Below are 9,706 nucleotides of genomic sequence, written 5' to 3'. Positions count from 1 at the left end.
GGACTCGTTGGCGCGCGCGAAGGTGCCCACCACCATGATGACGATGCCTGCAGCGTAGGGCGAGCGGAGGAGGAGGAGGGGGGGGAGGTCCGCGAGGCGTCTCTGTTTTGCGCCACGAGTACGGCCGATCCGGCACCTTCCGCCGACGACTGCGCGACCAGGTGCTGGATGCACGCGAGGCCTGGCAGAGAAGCCACTCCCTCGGGACCGGTGGGGCGGGGGTGGGGGGGGGGGGGGGGGCCAAGATGGCAACCCCCCCTCCTGGAAACAGGCCCGGGGCGGTGCAACGGGCGGTGCAACAGGCCCGCCCCTCCTTGAAGGCCGAGGGAAACGATCTTTTCGTGAATCAGGGCGGCCCCCAAAATGGGCTCTTCCTTCGACGACGTCTGCGGGGCGCGGGGGAGGGGGTCGATGGGAGTGCCCGCCCCCCAGGGCTGGCGCGGCAGCATTCGCGCCTCGAGGTGCGTCATCACCGAGTCGGCGCCGTAAAACTTGCGGACGAGCTCCGGGTCTTTGTGTATCGCGGCGTAGTACTGTTCGACAAAGTTGTTGGCGATGAAATCTGAGGTCAGCTCGATCTCCACTCCTGTGTCCGCACTCATCTTTTGCTTCAGAAGTATCGCGCCCTCGGAGGAGTTTCGGTGTGCCCTGCGATCAGGCGAGAGGGTAGTACTTTTCACGGACGAGTGACGGGGCGTGTGGTCGCGACTGAGAGGCCGCGGCACTCCGCCGGGTGGATCGCTTTCACGCGGGGGCGCAGCGGCCGGCGGGGTGCTGTGCTGGGTGGCAAGCACTGTGTGAGCGTCGCGCGCTTTCTTTTCCAAATATTCCCCTGGGCTCCCCACCTCCCTCCGCACCTCCCCTTTCTCTGTAGAGAGCGAACCCAGAGCGCGGAGCTCCCTTGGCAGACCCTCTTTACTTTATGGCCCCTTCCGCTTCCCTGCCTGCGAACGCCCCCCCCCCCCCCCCAGGGTCAGGCCTGCAACCTGCCTGCAGCCTGCCTGCGTGCGCAGGGACGAACGACAAGGAGCGTCTGCGAGACTGCGAGGCCCTCGGGGATCGCCGGCATGAAAGACCGGCATCGCGCAAGAGGCGCTGCAGATAGCTTTTCATCAGGTCGGCAATTGGTACCGCCACAGCGGGCAAAAACTTGTTGATTCTGCATCTCTCCAGAGTGGCGCCAACCCGCTCGGATGCGCCTGCCGAGTGCGTGCGGGCGTCCTTGTGAGGGTTGGCGCCATTGCCATGGGCCGCCTATTGGCCGCCAACACGGCAGGCGCGGCCACACTTGCCAGCAGATCGCATCGTGCTCGGCGGCAGCTGAGCGGTGCTAATAATGCTGCAGCTTCCCACTCCCTCGAGTCACCGATGCCGCTATTGACTGCTCTCAACTGGCAGTGGGGCCACGGCGCGCCCTCTGGCGATCTTCCCGGATCCGGCCTTCTTGTCCACGTGCTGGATGGCCGGGGGATCAACATCAACGGCTTCCTCGAGTTTTCCACAAAATCCAACTCGTCGATGCAGGGCCTTCCCGACTCGGGGCGCCGCCTGTGGCAGTGGCTCGGCCGGCCAGACTCGCTGCTGCGCAACGGCGACCGCACCTCGGCTAGCATCATCAACCGCCAGATGCCCGCCATGTATGCGCCGCTAAACGTGGTGAGGCTGACGCGTGCGGGGTACGGCCGACTGCCATTTGTCATCCTCAACACCAACGTGTCGGCGACCCGGCGGCGGATCTCGTGCTGCTACGCCTTCGATGTGGGGAGCACGAAGCTAGGGTGCACCAGGAGGGGCGGCGACGGCAACTGCACGCCCGGGTGCAGCGCGTCGTCCGTCTACATGGAGAGTGAGGCCAAGGGCGCCGGCTGGGACACGTCGGTCTATGGCGGCCCGTTCGACCCGCGGCAGCTGCGGCAGTGTCTCGACGCGATGAAGCCGAGGCTGTGCCGGGAGAGGAGGCGGTACCCTTGGTGCGCCATGGCATACAACGAGGTCATTCTGGACCGCTGGCGCAGCGGCGGCTGGGAGCTCGACACAATGGTTTGGGCTATTGGCGTTGCTCGAGGCGCCTCGGCCGCGTCCGTGGAGCTGGCGCGCGAGGTGCAGGTCGCTGCAGCGCAGCAGAGCGGTCTGCAGGTGCCACTGCTCCTGTACGACAGAAGGAGAGTGGACGCCCCCTTCTCTATGCTGCAGAGCGCCGCCGTGCTTGCCGACGATCGGACGAAGGCTCACCCACGCGCCAACGGAGCCCCAATGGTGTTCTCTCGGTCATCACTTGCGAGCGCGCCGATCCCGTGGGCTCGACGGCGGCGGCCCAATCGCTCTCACTCGACTCCACGGAACGAGCCTTTTCGCGCAGGGCAATGAGATCGTCGTGTGGGCGCGGGCAAGCGTGGCATGGCGCCGCGTGAGGCACTCGGAGTCGATGAGCCGTCCCGCGCCCGCGCGCAAGTCTGCACCACTCGTGGGCGCAATTGTGTTTTTCATGGCGTTGCTTGGATGGACGCGTCGAGGTTGGCGACGCAGTCCTGCGATATGTTTACGGTGGCCGTCTGCCCAGGCGCAAACGTGGGTGTGACTTTTGGCGACCCTCCTCCTGCTCTCGATCTCTCCCCACCTCAGCTTGTATGTGCGACTGTGTGTACTGTGACGCGCGTGTACCCTGTGTCTGTGATGGGCGCCCAAATAGGTGTAGTCGCTCTGTGCCCCTCGCCCCTCCCCCCCGCCCGAGCGGATCGAGCTGGGGGGGCATGTTCTCCGCGTGTGTGGGCTGTGGCCGATTTTCGCTTTGTGCGCGCCCGGTATGTGGTCTTGTGATGGGCTTGCGTTTGTATCATAATCTACTCTGTAACTATCGGTGAGCAGCGAGACACCCTCGGCCTCGCGACCGAGACGCGAGAGACCGAACTCTCGAGATAGTGGAGCTCTGTCCTCTCTATCCGCCCCCCGGGCGGCGCTGGGGAGGGCCTGGGGGTGACGGGGTGCTGGGGGTGTCAGGAGGCTGTCACGTGTGCGACGGTGTATCATTCTCAATGATCCACCGTCGCAAAACTGCATTCCTGGGTCGTGCGGAGATGCATCCGGTTTGGGTACCGGCGGATAGCAGGTGAACGCTAAGGTGGGTTTCGAACCAGTGACAACGCCCGTCTGGGTTTTTTGCGCCGAGTCGAACTGCTGCGGGATTCGAACTCGAGACCCAATGCAGTTTGGATATGCAACGGTGGCATAAAGTGAATGATACACCGTCGCAACGTGTCAGGACCTGCGCCACATGGTGAAGTCCTGACTCCTGGTGTGACGCGGCCTGACGGTGACGCTCGGAGTCGGCGCCGCTCTCTGGCCTCTGACACTCTGTGCTGTCCTCTGGCCGCGAGGTTTATTTCTTTTTTATGGATTCTGTGCACAGCAGCACCACGAGAACCACAAGCAACGACGTAACGCTTTTGTGCGAAAGCGCCGTGAACAGGACAAGAGCACCCGACGACCGCGCATGTCGCATGTGCGGCCAAGGCTGCCAATGAAGGCGGGGAGTCTGCGCTTCGCGCGCTCCTTCCCCGCGCACGGTGTTGTCGACAAGCCAAGCTATTGGACGCCCGAGAGCCAGGCCATCTCGTCGTCGGCGCGGTAGAAGACGGAGCAGCAGTGGGGCGCCGCCCTCGCCACCCAGAGCGACTCGTCCAGGTAGGTTGTGCTCAGCCGGAGCCGGTCATACTGCTCGCCCTCCACCAGAGCGAACTCGGGCGAGAGCTGTGCGTGCAGCGCCTCGACCAGCGCGTCGATCGAGCACCCGAGGTCGTTGGTCTTGAGCGCGAGCCGAGGCGGGCGGGCGGGCCGGAGGGCCAACAGCCTCGCGCCCGTCACGCTGTCCGACTCGAACGCGAACCGCGACTCGACGTCGAGCAGCGCCCCCACCTGCTTCCGCTCTCCATCGAGCAGCTGGAACCAGGCTCGCGAGCGGACCGTGCTGTTGCCGATGCTGAGGGCGGTCTCCGCGCGGGCGATGCCGATCGGAAGCAGCCCGCCCCCCGCGCCGCCGGCGCCGCTGGCCGCGGCGTGCGCGGGAGACATTCCCGGCTCGAGCAAGCCTGCGTTGCGGATTGTCGCGCACAGCGCCCACCGTCCCTGGAGGCCCAGCTGGAGAAAATCCTCAGTCGTGGGCGTCGTGCCTGCCGCCTCGAGCTGACCGATCAGCGCCATGTGCTCCGCGTTGAGCAGGCGCGGCGGACTGTTTGGCTCGAGCGAGCGCAGCAGAGCGCTCCGCGCGGCCAGCCGCGGCGAGGAGGCGGCGCTGGCGGTCGAGACGACCGACAGCGCGGGCGCGGCGAGAAGGGCCAGCATGAGCGTGCAAAAGCGCAGCCTTTCGTGGTGCTGCCGGTTGATAGAAAAATTTTTGTTAGCTTTCAGCTTCTACCCTTATAAGTCTCTCGTGTCGGCGCCGACGCTCTTTTAACGTAGAACGTCCCAGCTGAACACCGCCCGCCGACGATCGATCAGTCCACAATCGTCGGCCCGCAGCGACCCGCAGCGATGGATGCCGCCGCCCCCACGGCCCCTGCGGCCGACGCGCCGATGCACGACCGGCCTCCGTCGGACGGCTCTCCGGCCTCTCCGGCCGCTGCCGCCCGCGCTGCTGCCGATCCGGTCCCTCTCACGCTCAGCAATACCCGCACAACCTACGACAACTTTGAGGTCGTCGGCTTTGGCCAGGTGCAGCCACCACACCTGCTTGCCTCCATGTTCACGCTTCGCGCCCCTCCCCCCCTTCTGACGCCGCCGTATGACCTTAGGTGAGGGGCACGACTACCCGCCTGGAAGGCGCTCTCATCAGCAAGTCAATTGCAAACCGTCCCGGCATGCCGACCTACCTTCAGCAAATGCCGACCTACCATCAGCATGCCGCCCGCACCGAGTGCGTGATCGACGCCTTCGTCGGCGATCTGCCCTGGAAATCTGGCTGCGGGCCTGCGCTCATCGTGCGGACGGTCAACGACGGTCTCCACTACGCTCTCACCCCGGATCGATCCGGTCCCTCTCACGCTCAGCGATATCCGCACAAGCTACGACAACTTTGAGGTCGCCGGCTTTGGCCAGGTGCAGCAACCACCTGCTTGCCTCCATGTTCACGCTTCGCGCCCCTCCCCCCTCTCTGACGCCGCCGTCTGACCTTAGGTGAGGGGCACGACTACCCGCCTGGAAGGCGCTCTCAGCAAGTCACCCAGGCACCAACTCCTGGGCGTTTACGCTTGGCTACGAAACCATGCAGTGGATGCAGCTCGATCAAAACGGCGACGCCAACAGCTGGTCCCTGGGCGAGTTCCTTGCCCAGGATGAGGTGCGAGCCATGATGCTCGACCGAGCGTGCACCAAGTCACTCACATTCCGTGAGTTCGTCAACGGGCCGAACGTCTCCAATTCGACGGCGATCTCGAACTCCAACAACTGGACCGGTGCACCAGCCACGGAGGACGATGGCTCCCTCGACGACATCCCTTCATCGACGGACGCCTTCACCGCCGCCGGCCCTGGGCCATCCAGCGCGGCCTCCGACGGCCTGCACGTGATCGAGCGGGTACAGAAACGGTGGCTGCCACAGCTCACACCCTAATCGATCTGCCTTAGGCACGGAGCCAACTGAGCCATCGCGCATGCCCGCATCGCGTGCGGCTCCGAGGTCTCCCGCCGAGACCGGCTCGGCGCGGCGCGTGGCCGCACGCCGCCGTTGAAAAGGCGATAGGACCGAGGGGAGAGCGCCGGCCACATCGAGCGAGCGCTGACGTGTAAGGTGTCTGTGCTGCTCCGGTGTGTGTGGGATTCTGCCTCCCCCCCATCTGTGCGGCGAGGTGTTTGCGGCGCGATGCCCGATCGTGCGCGATAGCCTCCCTTTGTGCGTGGTGTGTCGGTGTGTCGGGGTCGTCCGGAGCGTGTGGCGGCGTCGTTGCATGCAGCGACTGCTCCACGTGCCACGACTGCTTTGACTGACGTGACTGACTGATGAGACATGAGTGCTGATGGATGATCTCCGACAACCCAAAACAAAAATGCAAATGCGGAGTGCCCACTTTGGCGTGCCGCAGATCCTGCGTCTCTCACTGCCCGAACAACAGAGAGGCGGGTACCGCCGCAGGTCCCACACTAGTGAGAAATAAAAAGAACCCCTCGTCGTCGGCGCCTTGCGGACGGAACGGCGGCCCTCTGCCCCGGACCACCGCCGGCCACGAACCTTTTCTGGGGGATGGAGGACTTGATATTCCTCGACCTCAAGAAGCCGTCAAAGGCGGACCTGCAAAAGGGCCTGTGGGCCTTCATCTCCATCTCGTACTCGCGCGAGCAGGCGGACTCGCACATGCCCGCGATCGGCGAGGTGCATTCGCTGCGCGAGTCGTCGCGCCAGATCTCGCTCAAGGCGCTCTCCGACGCGAACGCCGACGACTCGGTCGGCCTGCTCGCGCGGTACGCGCGGCTGCTCACCTCGATGGGCTCGCGCTTTGGCACCGCTGTCGACGAGGCTCTCCGCCGCACCGAGGCGCAGCTCGCCTTCACGTGGAACGACGCGCTCCGCCCCGAGGCGAAGTGCACGCTCTCCCAGCTCGGCTTTGAGCGCGCCTGTGCCATGTTCAACCTCGCGGCCGCCCTCTCCTACCGAGCCACCATCCAAAACACGGCGGACGCCGACGGCCTGCGCGCCGCCTGCCAGGACTTCCAGCACGCGGCGGGCTGCCTCGACGCCGCCGTCGGCTCCGCGGCGGGCACGCGGTGGGCGACGTACAAGGGCCTCACCCTCGACGTGCGTCCTGCCGCCTTTGAGGGATTCCGCGCGCTCATGCTCGCCCAGGCGCCGCTTCCGGCGGCCCTCTTCGGCGCGGAGCCCGCTCTCTGCTGAACTGCTGAACGCGTCTCGGAGCCCCGGCTGCAGGCGCAGCGGTGCTTCTTTGAGCGGGCGTCTCGCGACGCGATGAAGGGCGCGGTGGTCGCGAAGCTGGCGGCGCAGGCGTACACCTTCTGCAAGGAGGCGGCCTTGCGTTGCTATGCGTCTCAGTCTCGCTCCTCGGGCACCGCAGGTGGGACTCTTCTACAAGGAGGGGGCCGGCCCCCACAACGCCAGAGCGAGACCCGACACGCCCGCGGCAAACCCCGGAGCACCCAGGCGCGACCCCCCTCCTCCCCCCACCCGGGCGTAACACGCCCCCCCCCCCCCTCCCCCCTCCCCCCTCCCCCCCCTTTCCCTTCTTCCCCGCCCCTTCCTGCAGGCGCTGCGTGACGCGTGCGAGCGCGAGGGCCCCGGCGGGGACGCGGTGCAACCAGCAGGGCGTCGCCGGCGGGAGGAGGGGAGCGGGCAGCGTCTCTTGACGCGTGCGGGTGTGGGCAGGTGGAGGGGCCCGCCAAGAAGAAGAAGGCCAACCCGTACTTCCAGGACCCAAAGGCAAACATGACTCGCGACGAGCGAGAGCGGTACCAGGCCGAGACGGCGGACAAGGTCGCGCCGCCGCTGCTCCTCTCCCTCATCGCGCAGGCGGAGGCGCAGGCGACGCTCTTCGAGTCGTGGGCCCAGTTCCGCGCACCCTCGGACCGCGAGGACGCCTCCAGGACACGCCCATGACATGTCGCGACATGCGCGCAAGGTTCCACGCCGCCTCGGAGCACGAAGACGCGTACGAGTACGGATCGCAGGCGAGAGCCACTTGCTGGACACTTGCTAGACACTTGCTAGACACTTCCTAGACACTTCCTAGAGACTGGCCCTGGCCCTGACCCCTGACTCCGGCCGCCTGCGGCTGCGCGGCTCGCAGGTGGCGCGGCTGCGGCGCGCTTCGGAGCTCGTCGGCGAGGCGGCCGCCAAGGCGGCGGGCGTGCCGGGCGGCGAGGCGTGCGCTCTGGCGATGAACACGGCGGCGAACAGCATTCGCGAGGCCGAGGCGGTGGCGGAGAAGCACAACGCCACTGTCTACATTGAGAGGGTGCCGCCGTTCTCGTCGCTGCCGACGATCGAGCCGAAGGCGATTGTCCGGCCGACGCTGCCATCGGAGCTGGCCCCTCCGGCGCCGAGATTAGCCGAGATGTGGCCGAGATGTGGCCGAGATGTAACCCTCGGAGCCGGCCCCCTCCGGCGCCGCCGCCCAGAGGAGGGTGGTCCACGACACCGCCCCGCAGGCGCCGCCGCCGCCCGAGGAGGACGACGACGGGCGCGACTCTGCCCTCGACTCGGGCTTCGACCCGTTCGCTTCGCTCGTCCCGCTGACGGCGCTAACAAGGACAGCGCGTCGCGGCCTGCTTCCGAGAGTGTCTCCTGAGTCCCGAGACGGAGCCCGCCAGGTGCTCGAGGACGCCTCTGTCTACTACGCCTCGCGAGACGACGTGTTGCGGCAGCGCAGCGGCGAGGGCGAGCCGGGCGGTGCGAGCGGGCTTGCCGCGATCCTCCGGCGATGTGTTCGAGTAGGCAGCTCGGCGACGAGGTGGAGTCGCTCGACTCGACCGCTGAGGCGGAGATAGCGCGAGATGTAGCCGAGACGTGGCCGAGATCTAGTCGAGGCGTGGAGGTGCGGCCGAGGTGCGGCCGAGGTCGGAGCCGGTCGAATAGGGCGGGTGAGGCGGCGAGGGCTTGCTGCTGAGGAGGGTGCGACCACGACACCGCCCCGTCGGAACCCCCTCGCAGGCGGAGCTCTTTGCGATGGGGCTGCCGCACGCGCTCGCCGCCTGCGACGACGACGCGAAGCTTCCGGCGGCGCTGAGCGAGGCGGTGGCAAGGGTGCACGGCTCTGGCGGCGCGGCGGCGCTGGGCGAGATGCTCGCTAACGTCAAGCAGAAGACAAAGGCCCCCCCTTTGCTCACCAGGCCGGCGCTTCTTGAAGCCCCGCCGGAGGCTTGCTCGAGCCGTGCCCGTAGGACCTCGACTCACTCGCCATGTCGATCGACGCTCTCCTCGAGGTCGAGGAGGGCGCCGACGCGCAGCTTCACCAGCAGCACGGGGAGCGGTGGGCGTGCGTCCGCTCCTCGGCCCTTCGCCGCCGACGCACGCGGTTGTAGCTGTGAACAGCGCCTCTTCACGCGTTCGAAGCGTGAGCAGGCTCTCACCGCCGATGCGCGGCGCGAGCTGGCGCAGACGCGAGAGGAGATCGCGCAGGCGGAGGCTGCGAACGAGGCGCTCTCGACGCACCACGCCGACCACGAGGATTGCCTCTCGCTGCTCGACCTCGACGCGGGGGCGCTGGCCGGGAGGGTGCCGCAGGCGGAGGAGGGGTCGCGCCTCGCCGACCTCGAGTGCGTCGGCGACATCCGCACCCTCCTCGCCTCCCTCTCCTCCTGCTCCGAGACTCGCACCGCCGCCATCGCCGAGGCTCGCGCGCTCGCGGAGCGGGACGACATCACGGCGCGCGAGATCTAGCGGAGATCTAGCTGAGATTTGGCGGGACGCTCTCACCGGCCTCCACGGCGGGCACGTCCACGACACGTCCACACGACACGTCCACGACACGTCCACGACACGTCCACGACACGTCCACGACACACGCCACGACACGTCCACGACACACGCCCACGTCACGACCACGACACGCCCACGACACGCCCACGACTCGCCCCGCAGGCCCAGCTCGTGTACCGTGGCGAGGCGGCCGGCGGCTCCAACGAGCCCATCTTCGAGCGCGCGCTCAGCCGGTACGAAAAGTTCCGCGAGCGCGTGAGCCAGGCGGCGCAGCCGCAGCAGGAGGGG

General features: G+C 67.1%; 4 protein-coding genes across 4 annotated transcripts in view; 2 read left to right on the top strand and 2 right to left on the bottom strand.

The window, feature by feature from the left end:
- The window catches only part of EMIHUDRAFT_111631 (hypothetical protein), a gene marked incomplete at both ends in the record, with an annotated part of 2,025 nt that extends 1,423 nt beyond the window's left edge, over positions 1 to 602 (bottom strand). Inside the window, 2 exons of the mRNA XM_005786009.1 lie at positions 137 to 200; positions 474 to 602. Of these exons, the coding sequence (XP_005786066.1) occupies positions 137 to 200; positions 474 to 602 (193 nt within the window). The remainder of the gene's footprint in view (positions 1 to 136; positions 201 to 473) is intronic.
- Positions 603 to 3,370: 2,768 nt separating this feature from the next.
- EMIHUDRAFT_363800 (hypothetical protein) lies at positions 3,371 to 4,349 on the bottom strand. Its single transcript, XM_005786008.1, has one exon. It carries the CDS (start codon positions 4,336 to 4,338, stop codon positions 3,583 to 3,585), a length of 756 nt encoding a protein of 251 aa, XP_005786065.1. The 5' UTR covers positions 4,339 to 4,349; the 3' UTR covers positions 3,371 to 3,582.
- A 1,883-nt stretch (positions 4,350 to 6,232) lies between these two features.
- Positions 6,233 to 6,880, top strand: EMIHUDRAFT_229350 (hypothetical protein; the record flags this gene model as incomplete). The annotated part of the gene is made up of 1 exon (XM_005786007.1): positions 6,233 to 6,880. One exon carries the CDS (start codon positions 6,233 to 6,235, stop codon positions 6,878 to 6,880), a length of 648 nt encoding a protein of 215 aa, XP_005786064.1.
- Positions 6,881 to 6,952: 72 nt separating this feature from the next.
- Positions 6,953 to 9,379, top strand: VPS31D (vacuolar protein sorting protein 31D; the record flags this gene model as incomplete). The annotated part of the gene is made up of 10 exons (XM_005786006.1): positions 6,953 to 7,035; positions 7,248 to 7,308; positions 7,367 to 7,548; positions 7,620 to 7,655; positions 7,733 to 8,000; positions 8,149 to 8,226; positions 8,311 to 8,430; positions 8,651 to 8,791; positions 8,881 to 8,979; positions 9,062 to 9,379. 10 exons carry the CDS (start codon positions 6,953 to 6,955, stop codon positions 9,377 to 9,379), a joined length of 1,386 nt encoding a protein of 461 aa, XP_005786063.1.
- Positions 9,380 to 9,706: the final 327 nt, after the last annotated feature.

This window comes from Emiliania huxleyi (genome assembly GCF_000372725.1).
Source record: "Emiliania huxleyi CCMP1516 chromosome Unknown EMIHUscaffold_155, whole genome shotgun sequence".
NCBI lineage: Eukaryota > Haptophyta > Isochrysidales > Noelaerhabdaceae > Emiliania > Emiliania huxleyi.
Note: the sequence above shows the minus strand (reverse complement) of the source record. Positions and strands in the feature narration are given on the sequence as shown.

Excerpts from the sequence above, each read along its gene's own strand:
- EMIHUDRAFT_363800 (XM_005786008.1), bottom strand. The coding sequence starts at position 4,338 with ATGCTGGCCCTTCTCGCCGCGCCCGCGCTGTCGGTCGTCTCGACCGCC.